The 14,628-nt window shown below is 41.7% G+C and overlaps 1 protein-coding gene across 1 annotated transcript in view; it reads right to left on the bottom strand.

Annotated features, from left to right (window-relative positions):
* Positions 1–13,954: 13,954 nt before the first annotated feature.
* The window catches only part of MORC4 (MORC family CW-type zinc finger 4), a 74,451-nt gene continuing 73,777 nt past the window's right edge, over positions 13,955–14,628 (bottom strand). Inside the window, exon 15 of the mRNA XM_036271207.1 lies at positions 13,955–14,485. Within this exon, the coding sequence (XP_036127100.1) occupies positions 14,183–14,485 (303 nt within the window). The 3' untranslated portion in view covers positions 13,955–14,182. The remainder of the gene's footprint in view (positions 14,486–14,628) is intronic.

Below are 14,628 nucleotides of genomic sequence, written 5' to 3' on the forward strand. Positions count from 1 at the left end.
AGAACCAGGGACCAGAGCTGGGGGTGGTGTGGCTGGGTCTGTAAAAACCAGTGGACAGCCCCCCCCCCCCACAGGGCCACAGGTGACGGACATTGCTAATGGAGCATGTCAGAAGGTGCTGCTGAGGATAGACTGACTTTGGTCATGGGATCAAGAGAAGGCAAAAATGGGTGCTGGTGTGACAGTGTCCGAGTTGAACTGTCAAGATGCTTACCAAACCAGCCTTTCTGTTTTCTTCACCTTGGTCCCCTACCCAACACCCTGAATCCCCCAACCCTCAACTCCAAACCTACCCCCTACTCTAGACCAAACTCCACAGTCTCCAATCTGCCCTTTGGTTTACCTGGCAATCCATCTATAAACCCACTAATCACATTCCATGGACTGACCCTTTCTGTGATCAAAGATCCTCCCTCTGGCTGAGGTTGGCTCTTAGTTCATTGCTGGGGGTTAGGGGGAAGGAGCAGTGGTGGCTTTCATGAAGATGGCTCAAATCCTCCTTCTCAAGCTTTCCTCCAAATAAACTGATCGGCCACTAATGGGCCTTGGAGTTTCTATCCCACTCTTGTGATGATTCCACAGTGTTCAGACTGATTTGTGCATGAACAGATATGGAGCCATCCCACTGTATCGAGGGAACAGGATGCAGGATGACAGGGAGGGAGTCACTGCCGAGAGAAAATCTCAGAATTCCCTCACACTTGTGGGTTAGGGATCTAGCCCACAGCGAGAGGAAAGCGCAAGGAAAGAAGACGTGAAGGAAAGCTCCACTCCGGGCAGCAGCGGACTTTTACTCCACTGAGGAACTGCCTCAGCAGCTGCAGCCTCAACTTTAACTGAAGTTCCTGCCTCCCTCTGAGGCACCTGATCTGACCTCCTGCTAAACAACGAGACTAAGTGCCCTACACAATGGTTTCCTTAGGAATTGGAAACTAGTGTTCCTAGAGATGGCCCTTGGCTGTGAGATGAGAGTATGGGAGCTGTGGGAGACTGCAAAAGATATCACTCCTTGATGCAGGTGCCCAAAAAAGAACAAGAACTTTGGTACCTAAGAAGCTAGGTGGATATGTGTGGTGTTCCAGTAGGTGTTTCTATCGGGCCACAGAGAGTCTGCCCCCAGAGAATCTACAAGCCTAATAGAAAATCAGCCCAAAGGCTCTCAGGCCCTCAGGGATCTACCCATAGAGCACACTACAGAAACTGAAAGACCACAGCACAAGGTGGGCCTGTCACCTTTAATATTCCCCCACCATCCTTCACTAGACATTTCAGAGTTGGTAAAAGGCATTCAAGGGCTTCAGCATGGAATAGTTAGGCCTTAGGTGCTGTGGCCCTGAGCGATAGCTAAGCTGCTGCCTGGGATTTCAGGTAAGGTGGGAAAGTACAGAGTGGTTCCCAAGCAGATAGTTACAGCTCCAAGACCTGAAAAACGCTCCATTTCCCCTGGGGTGGGGTTGGAGGTGGGATCCATAAACAAACAAAAGGCATTTTTCCTCTCAAGTCTAAGTATGACAAACTTTTGACAAACTGCAGTATACCTCCCCAAACCTCATTGCCAGCAAAAGAGGCCCATTCATTGTCTCTAGCATGCCTTGCATGTTTTCTACTTCCTTACCTATGTTTAAGCTGTTCCTCCAAACTGTAAAGCCCTATCCCCTTTGCCAAGTTTTCCTCACGCTTGAACAACTTGCTCAACACCACCTCCTTCATTATTGAGCCTCCTCTGACCACTCTGTCCTTCTCCTATCCCTCCCTCAATGTAAAAATCACTTCTTTGATGCTTATAATTCACAATTTTGATGCTTAGTTATATTTTCATGTGTGTATATCTGATTTCACAAGTACACTGTAAATTTTGGAGGGTATAAGCCATATTTTAGACATCTATGTATCCTCCAGACTTGTAGATAAACACTATCTGTAAGAGTACTTGGCAAATAGTAGATGATCAATAAACATTTGTTGATTGAATAACTGTTTTATTCTTTCAAAGTGGCCTTTACAGGGTAGGTGTGGTGGGAAGCATTGGCTTAAGGGGAGGGTAGGATGGAAAATGGCTTTTGGGTGCATAGAAAATTCTAGACTTTTCAGAAGATATTATGAAAGACACCTCTCGTCCTCAGGGAAACTTTAATCTTTTAAAAAATATGTTTTTATTGATTTTTTTTAGAGAGGGATAGAAATATCGATGTGAGAGACATATATCGATTGGCTGCCTCCTACACACCCCTCACTGGGGATCGAGCTGGCAACCAGGGCATGTGTCCTGACCAGGAATCAAACTGGGACCTCTCAATCCACAGGACGATGCTCAATCCACTGAGCCACACTGGCCAGGCAACTTTAATCTTTTTATATTGCCCAGGGCTCCTCCTTTTCACAAAAATTGTTTTATTTAGATTATTTACTAAATTTGCTATGTGTTTATTCCTTTCATTCTCCATTTGGCAGATGGGGAAACTAAGATCCATATAAGTAAAGAGATTTTCCCAGGATTACACAGATGGTGTTAGTGCTCCAGCCACCTGACTCCAAAAATAGGACTCTACTGATCCAACAATATTCATAGCCAATAGGAAGAGCCTGCCAGTGGTCCCTAAGCTGCCCAAGGAAAACAACTTATGGTCAGCAAGGTAACATAAGGGACACATAGGCTCTCCTGGTCTCCTGTAAGGGGGATCTGGGAAAGCAGGACGAATTCACTGAGTATACCACCTGGAATTGCCCCTCCTGCCATGCTGGCCAGCTGACCAGCCTGGGCCCAGGGGAAATGCCAAACTCATAATTTAATTAGTCACAAAACCTCAGTTCCAATTACTCTAACTCTGGAGGTGTGAGATTTTGGGAGGCCAATGATTTGGCCCTGTTCCAACCTCTTTTGGAATCCACAAAGCCTAATTCATGAAGATGTTAACTGTGGCAGCACTGATCATAATGGGGCTCTACAAGATTCAGCTTACCCAGCCCCTGGACCTAGTGGGCCTCAGCACACAGGAGCCTGTTATAACAGGTGCTACTATCATTGCACTCCTCAAGTGGGCCTTCTTTGGTGCAGAGGCTAGGACTCCAGCATCCAAGCCCATTTATTTAGAAGGAATGATGGCAGGCAGGAATATGGGTGAAGAGAGAGGGCTTGATGAACAGAAGTTTAATAAGAGGTAATGTCTCTGGTCTGGTAACCTGCTACTGGAATCTAAGAGCCTTTGAGGGAAACAGAGAACAGACCTTACCATCATCTTAGGATAAGGCTGACCTGGGAGGTCCTTATTCCCTTTTTGTTCTTTCCATATTTTAAATAAGAGTTTATTTGAGCTGAACTGATGACATATGCCAGGGGAAAAGATATCAAGTGCTCTTCCTGCTTCCTTTTAATCTGAGAAGATTCTATAGAAGTTAGAAAGCCATACTCAACTAAAGAAACCAAGAAAGACCCGACAAAGAGCAACTAGCAAGAAAAGCCTTTGAATGGATTTACCTTTGGCTTGCTGAGCAAGAAAAGCCTTGATCTAAATAATTTCCTAGAAATCTCCTTGAGTCTGGGTCCACGTTGAACAGCTTTCAGCTGACCCCATTGCCTTCCATCATAAAGTAATTTAGATTAGCTATAGACCAAGGGGATAGTGAAGGCCGTTGGGTTTATGCTTCAGCCTCATGTATCTGACCCTTGCACAAGGAGAGATGTTTCTACCCTCCCTCATTTCTCTGATAATAGGATGAGTCATGTCTTCTCCCCCTTGGGGCCCTGGTGACCCACTGCTATGTGATCATTAATGTGGAGGAGGAGGCTATAACCGGTTTCTTGGAGGAAAGGCAAGCTCCAAATTCTGTGAGACCTTTACCCAGCCAGTTAAAAAGCCATTCAACCAACTCTCTAGCCAGCAAGTCCACACCAACTGCACCCTTAGTCTGTGTCAGGCAATGTGTGCTTTGAGGGCTACAAGGGTGAACAAGGGTAGTCTGTGCCTTAAAAGAGCTGGCAGCTGATCTAGAGAAGACAAGACATGCACACCAAGGTGTGGTCTAAGGCACAATATAGTCTGTCCTGTGAGAAGGGTAAGTTCCATAAATCGGAATGTCAGGGGCTATTTCAAAAATGTTTGTAAGTCTCCTCAAATCCCAATTCATATGAAATAAGGCTCTGGAACTACTTGAGCTTCTGGGGGAAGGATATCAAAAGAAACTGCTTTTCCAGCTGAAGGACCATGGGAAACAGAAATAAGGTGGAGAGCAGTGCTATGGAGGAAACAGGGAGACACTTATCAGTTAACCAAGAATACCTTTGAGTTTACCTCACAAGACCCTTAAATGTCTCTAATAGCGAGAGTGATCCTGGGGCTCAGCCTCTTTCCTCTCATTTCCTTCTCTTGGGCAGGTCTATGGAAATTTCGGGGAGCAGCCGAGATAGTGACCATCCAAGTAACCTGAGACCTTTAGGCTCTGGACCAGAGGAGAAACACAGGTGTGGGAGAAGGGTCACAGCTGTAAAGGAGGGCAAATGAGGCATTGAAGAGTGAACAGTTTCCTCCCACTCAGCCCAGGGCCATGGACAGGTGATTTTTTTTGTGTCTTCAGCTGCCCACTCTGGGACATAGAGGCCCGAGGCTGGGAAGTGCCTGTGCTCCTCCTCACCTGGCTGAAGCCTGGCCTTCACCGAGCCTGGCCCCCTGCTCCAGCAGCTCCTAGCTTTGATGAAAAATTATGTTATCTTAATGGGGGCTGGGGGAGAGCCTAAAACAGGAAGTCCAGTAAATTGTCTCTCTCTTTTGCCTTGCCTGAAGTGGTGGCTCTCTGCGTGCTATGATGTGATCACTGATAAAATATTAACAGGCTTTTATCACGCACAGCAATACAGAAGCTGTAATCTGACCACCCCCCTCCATCCCATACAAACTATCACTTTCCTGGAAATTGCAGCTCAGGAATTTCCTGCTCTGGGCCTAATTTCTCCACAAAGCAAGTCTTCGGGCTTCACAAAGCAGAAAGTCACTATACAAAGGCCAATCATCAGGTTCTAGTTTCCTGTTATCCATAAACTCCCATGGCACCCTTACCACTTCACAAGTCACTTCCTAGGAGGACTTTGAAGAACTTTCTGTTTGCAAACATGGCCTTGTGGAGATAACATTGAGAAAACTCACATGCTTTCAAACAGATATTAGAAAGTATAATGGGATGTGAAATAAGATGCCAAATGAGTGTAAGCACTATGGCAGGCAACCCAGCATTTCAGCGGTAACTCCTTTTCTTCCATAGCACTTTCATAATCTGTGATATTTGATAAAGTTCTGTTGGGTTGCTCAGGAGAAAAACCAGTCACACCAAAAGTACAAAGAGAAGATGCTCCTTGCAGCCCTTCACTTGAATTTATTTCTGGAATTACATAATGGGATGCAAGAGGATGGATTAGTATCCCCCACAAAGGACATATGATGATATTGTAAAGACCTTACTCCCTTGAGATAAGGCACAGAATGCTTTGGTAAAAAAGCAAGTATATTTTGTGGAAAGAGATACACATTAAGCTAAAGATTAGCCATCAACACCAGAATTTGCACTAGTTTCTCAGTTTAGCCCTAAATAGAGCCAGAATGAGATGAGACCTATGAGTTTAAAATATAGAACATTCAGAGACAATGAACACTGGAATTTGGGGGAGTAGGCAACTTCCCTGAATAAAACATTCACCCTTCAACTAAATGATTCAACATCTTCAGGAATGGAGACAAAGTTAAAACCAAGAATTAAGCAGACAAGATGAGAAAGGTGGTTCCATCTTTCCCTTGGCAATTCCAGAGGCAGCTCGTGTGGTTAATTTTACTCATCTGTGTGTAATAATAAACCAGTATGTTCTCAAGTGCCATTCCCCAAGAGATTTGCCCAACTCAGCACTCTTGGGGTGGGGGTGGGGGGAAAGGGGGTGGTACAAAGGAGCCAGTGAGAACACTAGAAGGCAGAGGCCAACAAGTCCAAGACCTCCTGGAGTGTAAGAATAGGGTCTTGATGGCTGTTTTGATATCAGGAAAGCTGCCAAGTGACAGCCCTAAGTGAAAAACTCAGTCAAGAGGAAATGAATTTCTATGTTGTTTGGAGGGATATTCATTACATAAGTGAACAATTTCCTGATCATGAGGGCAGTTAAACATTGTGTGGGATTGTAGAACTTTCTTCCTTGGAAATTTTTATTAGTATGGGCTGGCTTTGGCATTTTCTTCTCCAAAGAAAGAAGCTGGGACTTATCATTTTCAAGACAGGCAGTATGGTGTGGCAGGAAAAGAAAGTGGGCTTTGAAATCAGAGAAAGATTTGGTTTTGCCTCTGTACTCTCTAGCTGTGTGGCTGGGGGAGAGTCACTTCAATTCTTTACACTTTAGTTTCCTCATCTGTAAAATGGGAATGACACCTGCCTCTCAGTGTGGTCATGGCAGACAGTAGGTCCTCAACAAATGGTTAACTCTATTCTAAGCATATTGCAGACCTAAAGGGTAGTATCAAAGTGACACCAAAATGTGTGTGTCTTTGGAGAATGGGGGCAGATGACACAGTATTATTTTATACCACAGATCTGAATCTACACTAGCAAGGGGATATTCTTTCCCAGGCCAAAAGTTCTCAATATTATTCCCAAAAGTCTGAATAATTTGTAGACCTGAATAGGCTTCTATGCATCAGATTCCATTAACAGAAGCCAGGGGAAAAGCCAACTCCAGAAGCTGGAGAGGAAGAGGGTGGTCATGGCTCTTTGACCTTCATCCAGATCTGTGAAAACCTGAGGTGACAAAGAACCATGATCAATCAGGTCCCACTACAGTAAGCCCTTGATTCTGTGGACCTCAATTTAACAGATTTAGATTTAATGGACAAAATGTCATTTGTATGTCATTATGTGAAAATTAACACCCTGTTAATTTTAAAATGGTTTTAACCAAGATTTGCTTATAATTAAATTAACAGGTTGATTTTTTGTTATTAATTCAATGCTATTTTTAACACATTTTTTTGGGGCCATATGTTGGATAAAAACACTAGTAATTTCGCTGACATAAATAAATATTATGTATTTACAACTATAGTCTACATATTTAAATCCAAGAGTCACAGCTCATAAACAATGTTTGGGGAATGATTAGCACATGATCACACCATATAATGCACAGTAATTGCTTCTGTTGTCATGTGATGTGACTTTCTGCAGCAGTTTTAATGCATGCCAGCCATGTTCCCATGTGCCTTAAGCCACACCCCAGCCATGGGCATTTGTTTACTCGAGGTGATTGGTGAATGCACACATTTACTAGACATATTCAATATAAATTTAAAATTACAGTAATGCATGTAGAAAACTTTTCTGTGAAATCAAACTTTTCACGTATACTTAACTTTAATCACATGAATGTATCTACCTAAGTAAAAACAGATAAATTAACTAATTGGTCAGTTTTTTAACATACACAATCAGAAAACCTACTTTATTATATAATGGCCTTTCTTCTTTAACAGACACCCCCTCGCGTGAAATAGTCCATTATATCAATGTTTCATTGTACTAGAGAAAAACTTAGTCCAAGGGGAACTGCAAACAGGGTTAATTCCCCAAACTCGGGCACAACTGGGGAGATTTCAACAGCCACTTCCTAATTCATCACCTACAAGGCTCCATTGTTAAGCAGATTTAGCATAGCCTCCCTCTTGCTGGCATTCCCAAGTTCTTGGTCCATTCTGTTCCTTATGCTCCAAATTGAATTACTATTTTTCACACCCTCTTGGCTGTTTCTTTACTTACATCCCCTCCAACTAGTCTTGCGACTTTGCTTATGCTATTGCCCATACCTGGAAAACTCTCCTCACACAACTTTACCTTTCTAATCCTTACAAGTTTCCATAGCCCAACCTGAAGATCAGACCTTTTGGGAACATTTTCTAACCCTCTGCCTAAAGTCATTTTCCCTGCCCCTGAGGACTCAATGGGCAGATGAATGGAATGTGTTTGGCACATAGAAGGCACCCAATACATTTGAACTGTTGTTATATAAAAGTAGGTTGGGGATTTTTGGTGATTCACATAACAACTTTGGACTTGGCAGTGGAGGCAAGTAACAAAACACATTTCTTCTGCAGATTTTATTTTCCATTAGAAAATGAAAGCTACTTATGTTTCACTTAATGACTAAATGTTCAATATACCCCAAACTATTTAAGTAAGTTATATCAAATTATCTAATTTATTAACTAGTCAGGTGCCCTAACTTTTTTATTGATTGGTTTTAGAGAGAAGAGAGAGAGAGAGAGAGAGAGAGAGAGAGAGAGAGAGATCAATTTGTTGTTCTACTTATTTATACATTCATTGGTTGTTTCTTTTATGTGCCCTGATCAGGGATCAAACCCACAACATTGGCATATCAAGATGATGCTCTAACCAACTGAACTACCTGGCCACATGCCATAATTTTTGATTCAGAAAGTATGGTTCCTGAATGTTCTCTCTGCCTAAGACAAGTACTGAGTTAGGAATGTCTTTGTCACCAAGCATAAGTTATTCTTTTGGGGTAATTATATTTGGCTTAATCTGAGCTCACACCCTGAAGCTTTCCTGAGAGTACCTCCATACTTCACTCTTAACACTGTTAAGGAAAGGTTTTAATTCACAGCACAGAATTCTGAAACACATATCAGGACGTGGCCCTTCAAAACTGAGAGCCTGACAATTAAGCCTCTGCCTCTAACTGTTAATCCGATTATTTGCAATCTCTGGACATGAGCAAGCAAATCTTCCTGTTCCCTGGGTCCACAAAGTCTCTGAAGTAGTCCTCATCCATCCAACAAGCATGTACTGCCTTCGTCACATGTGCCAGGAACTTACTTCCTTGAAGCTTGTTCTGTCTGTTCTTTGCTTATGGATAGTTCCTCTTCCCTTGAAGCAACTGTCACTGGCTTGGAAAAAATGAACAAAAGACTCCTCAGAAAAAGTTTTCTCCTTTTACTTCTTACTCTCAAGATCTTGTCTCTGTAGACTTCTCCTGATTATATTCTGTAATTATCAGTATTTCAAAATTGCATGCTGAGGAGCTTTCTTTTGATGATATTCAGAATGTCTGTGAGAACACCCATATTCTCTTTCTTCTTTGGTAAGCTTTCTAATTATACAAACTGAAGATCAGCTAAAGAGAAACTCTAGGTTACTCCAGCTCTTACTGACTATCCCCCATAACTTGCACCATTTATTGTCTCAGTCTTTCATTTTCAGAATTTAATGTCCAGGATTGCAATCTACCTCACTCATAATGTATGTTTCCAATCTCTTCTATGAATGAGGCACTATTTTAGGCTCTTAAGGGAGATAGAGATGTGAACGAAACACAGTGCCCACCACTACAATTATTTATTGATTACCTACTATATAACCAGGTACTATGATAAGCTCGAGGATACAGTGATTGGCAATAACAGACATGACCCTTCCCCTCATGGAACTTATTAGTGAAAGAGGCAGACAGAACCCACATGTGTTATGTTCATCATTGTATATACAACACATAGTAGGTACCTAATAAATATTTAATGAGTGAAAGTAAACAGCCAAATATATAATTGCAAACTGTGAAAAGTGCTATGAACTAAATACAATAGGAAATAGGGATATAATAGGGTGGAGAAAAAAAGGTTGCCAGGAAGACCTGTCTGAGAAAGTTGACAATTACACAAAGACCTGAAGGATGAGGAATAGCTAGCCATGCCAAGACTATAGATATAAGCACTGTTGGAGAGGGAACAGTATGGATAAAGACTCTGGGGTTAAGTCAGAGCCTGACATGTTTCAGTGGCAAGACCATAGTAAGCAAGGGAAAATTGATAAATGATGAAGAATTGCAAGATAAAGAGTAGAAGTAGGCAGGGTTCTTATAGGACAATTGTAAGCAGTATGGATTTTATTCTAACTGGAATGAGAAGTCATTGAAGGCCTTGGGAGTTAAGTGATATGACTTGTATTAAAAAAAATTCACTCTGGCTATAGTGAGAAGACAATTATGAGAACAAAAATGAAAGCAATGAACAAAATAAGCTGTTGGCCAAAATAGATCCAGAGTCATAGAAGTAGGAAACTGACTGACAAACCTCAGAGGGATCTGGGGTGGGAGGGGAGGGAAGAGATAAACCAAAGAACGTATATGCATATATGCACAACCAAGTCACAGGGACACTAGGCTGGGGAAGGCAGGAGGGAGGTGAGAGCAGGGAAAGAGGGGGTCAATGAGGAAAGAAGGGGGACATCTATAATGCTTTCAACAATCAAAAACAGAAAGCAAAGACACCAGTTGCAATTATCTTTGGGAGACGACAGTAGTTTAGACTAAGGTAGTTGTGGTAAAATTGATGTCAAGTTAATACTTTGCAGTTAGACACACTGACTGGATGTAGAAGACTAGAGAAAAGAAAAATTAGGATGACTTCCAGGTTTCTAGTTTATGTGACTAGGTGGGTGGAGGAAAACTGAGGGCAGGAACAGTCCTGGGGGTGTATGTGTCACTGTTTATTTTTAACATGTTTTATTTGAAATGCCTGTGAGACATGTAAATGTAAATGTCAAGTAGGTTGCTGAATATTTGAATCTGGAGCTTTCTAATAGGGAAGACAGGACAAGGAAGTTTGTAATAAGAGCCTTATAAATAACACAAAACTTACATGTTCAAAGAAAATGTTACGTCTGGCTGGGTTAATCAGAGGAATTTTTAGGACAAAAATGTTGACATTTGAGCCAAAGGAAAGATGACAAGTGAGAACATTCCAGGCAAAGGGAATGGAATAGCAAAGGTAGAGATGGCAAAAAACCTTAAGGCAGGTTCAGAAACTGAGAAATAGCTCATTTTGGATAGAATATGGATTGTTTCAAATGTTGGAAGATGAGTCTAGAGAGCATGGTTTAAGCCAGATAGGAATTTGTATTGCACTTGGTGGGCAACTAAGAGCACTAGCAAGTCTTTGAGCAGAGGCATAACCTGATGACATGAGTTTGTTTGTTTTTAAATCCTCATCCGAGGATATTTTTCCATTTATTTTCAGATAGAGTGGGAGGGAGCGGGAGAGAGAGAGAGAGAGAGAGAGAGAGAGAGAGAGAGAGAAACAGATGTGAGAAAGACATGTTGATTGCCTTCTACACAATCCCGACCAGGGCCAGGGACCGAACCGCAACTGAGGTACTTGCCCTTAACCTGAATCGAACCTATGACTCTTTGGTCTATGAGACAACGCTCTAACCACTGAGCCAGACCGGCCAGGGCCTGATGACATGATTTAAAGCAATTTTGTAATAGTGAGTTGGGTGGATTAAAGGAAAACAGGAGGCAAGGGAGGCCAGTTAAGAATCTATTTTAATGATCAAGACATGAAATAATAAGAACCCAAACATTGATTGTGGAAGTGGAAAGTTAAAGGGCAAATATGAGAGACATTTGAAAGGAGAATTACGATTATGTTGACCTAACAAGATAGACAGGAGGAGGCACCCACTTTTTTCTTCTGAATGTCTTTTGCCTCCACACAGTTTCATAAGCTCTGGTAAGGCTGAGTGACAATTTTCAATATCTCCACCGTGGCATTTAACATTGGTTAAAGGGACCTTATCTGGTATGATTTCATTGTAAATAGGTAACAAAGAGGTAGCTCTGGTATTGTAGTAAATAGACTCACACAGTTAACTGTTGCTGGAAGAAACAATATAGGGTTGGGACAGGGAAATGGGCTGAGAGTAAGCACTAGTAAAGATGCGTTAAATTTTTCCACCTTTCTTTTCTTAAGTCCAGTTGACTGTAATCCTTCCTATTCTGTCCCCTCACTCATTCATAACTCTTTCTTCTCTCTTCTCTCTCTCACTGAACCTTAAATTCTTTGAAATTTTTCCTACACCACCCCTTCACCCATGTTGTCCTTATCTGTGCAAAGTCCCACTACTCACAGCCCCCATCTGAAGAACAAATATGACATAGAATGGCTGAACATGCTCCCTCCACCTTCTCTGAGTAAAATTTAGGCAACTGGGGCCCTCAGTGTCATAGTCCAAATGTCTAACATGAGATCACGTGGCAGGCTACAGCTGCAGTAAGGTGAGGGTAAGAGGGCAGGAGATATTTTAAGTACTTATTCTAATGGTAAACCTGGCTCTGGCCTCCCCCTATTCCTTGCAGTCTCACTGGAATATCTATAATGGGCCTTCTTTCAAAGGAGATCAGATAAGTTTGGGAGAATCTTCTGAAGTAATTCTTCAGAAAAGGAACAACGAATATTCAAAACATTCCTCTGGACTAGCTAATCCTTTTGTGATTGCTTGATCCCACCTCCTTTTTATTATTTCTCCTTTATAGTTTTCACTGTTGCTATGTTTTTTATGTGTTCAATGTTCAATGTCTTTTGAAGAGTACCTTGAACTCTTTGGAGAGTATGTGTTATAGAAATACAATAAAGCAAGGAATAAACAATATATCTATTTTTTACAAGAGTGTAAGTTTTACTATTTCTGGTAATATAAGATCTACCCCTCACTCAGCACTAGCCTGAGGAGTAGGTAGGTGGTGTATTCTGAGAAATATCAAATAGATCTCCCTGCTCTATAAATAGCTCCCTTACTACCTGAAATCCCACAGATTGATGATACATATTTTAAAAATTTGGGCCTTGAAGATTTCTTTTCCAAGAATTCCTTATTAAAATATAAACAATACAGAGGGAGATGGGTAGATGGGTCACAGTTTAACCTTTGTGCCATTTACATTAACCCATCATTCCTACTAAACACATTTCTCACATTCTAGCTTTTTCCATGCCTTTGTTCATGCTATTCTTCCAGAGGTAATGTGAAATACAACATAAATTATAAATATAAAATTAACTTATAGTTTCACAAGTCTATCATTTGATATCTAAATCCAAGCCTACTCATTCTTTTAAAAATGATTTATTTTTTCCAATGTAAGAAGAATAACAAGTTTATTATAGAAAATTTGAAAAAGGCAGGAAGATAGCAAGAAGAAAAAAATATTAATCATAGTCCTACCACCTAAAGAACAACAGTTGATACGTGTGGTCACTCTCGTCCTTTAAATAAACCTTAGTTTAAGTCCCATTTCTGATGTGGTGCCTTCCTTGAACTTCTTCCTCCAGACCTTCCCTATCATGTTCATATTACTCTCTTGCGCAAATTAATTAACTTGGTGTGTGTCGTGTGTTTTCAACTAGATTGTTCAGCCTTAAAGGCTGAATCCATGAGTTATACTTCTTAATTTATCCCAAAACACCTAGTATACTGGACCCACTATTTGTTGACTGATTTAACCTAAATGAATACAAACCATTTCAGAAAGGATAGAAAATAGGCCAAGTATCTAAGTCATGAAAGTTAAAGCTTTCAGGTCACCTGGTTTGGTGACTCTTGCTTTTCTATTCCTGGAACTCTTGAAAGCCTACTGAACTAGCCTCTTTCCTCACACCAAAATGAATAAGAAGCAGACTAAGAGCAAGGATTTACTTAAAGATTCTCTAAATAAGGCATAAAGGTGAGAGAGAAAGAAGTGGGGGAGGGAGGAAGAGAGAGAAAAGAGGAGAGGAGAGGAGAGGAGAGGAGAGGAGAGGAGAGGAGAGGAGAGGAGAGGAGAGGAGAGGAGAGGAGAGGAGAGGAGAGGAGAGGAGAGAGGAGAGGAGAGGAAAGGAGTGGAAAGAAGAGAGGGGTAGATAGAGTATATAGTCTAGTGTTCAATCCAGTATGTGATTTGCCTCCAGCACCGTATACAGGATCCCATCCACTTGTTCTGAGTCAAACCCGATCTCACGAAGCTCCAAGTGAGGGAGGACAGAAGTAAGGAGATAGCTGACGTGGATACGTAGCCGCGTAAGCTTTGCCAAAGCCCTGTATGATGGAGTGAGGGGGCAGGAGAAGAGATGACATGAAGTCATTAGCCAACAGAACAAAATGAAGCTCCTTAAAAATGGGCCTACATTTCTCAACAATTAGTTTCCATTAGCTACAAAGAAAGAAGAAAGCACAATGCCACCAAGCAGAGGGAGACTGGCTGCAGCTCTCTAAGAAGTAATTCCTCAATCCTTGGTGGCCTATTAATTGATTCAGACTACCTCCTTTATCTATGACCAGTAACTGGGGTCCTAAGGGATGCTTCCCATTAGCACTCACAAGCTGATAACTAAACCCTAGTAATTAACCTTTCTAGGTCATCTCCCTCTGGGGTCCGGTAGGAGACCTGAGCCTTCTGCAGCATTTCCAGGTGCGTCTCTGTCTCCTTCAGTTTCTCTTTTAGTTCTTGCTTTTCCTCTTTGGTTCTTTCCAGCTCAGCTTTCAGAATCTGGAATTCAGCTTGGCGATAGCCCATATGTTTTTTGCTCCAATATAAGCCTTCCGTTTCCTGGGTACTGTAGGTCACCAATTCATGTTGGACTTTCTTGAATTCAGAATGCCAATGATTCCTCTCCTGTTCCAGCTCCTCCACCTGTAGTCCAAGAAATAGAAATTCAATGACCTCCACATGCTACAAGAGTGGCAAAAATTGTCCCTAATATATTCACTCAGTGATTCCTCTGTACATATTCCTCTACTTATGGACCTTTTCAATCCCAAAATATAGGAGGGAAG

This window comes from Molossus molossus, unplaced genomic scaffold (genome assembly GCF_014108415.1).
Source record: "Molossus molossus isolate mMolMol1 unplaced genomic scaffold, mMolMol1.p scaffold_m16_p_2, whole genome shotgun sequence".
Taxonomy (NCBI): domain Eukaryota; kingdom Metazoa; phylum Chordata; class Mammalia; order Chiroptera; family Molossidae; genus Molossus; species Molossus molossus.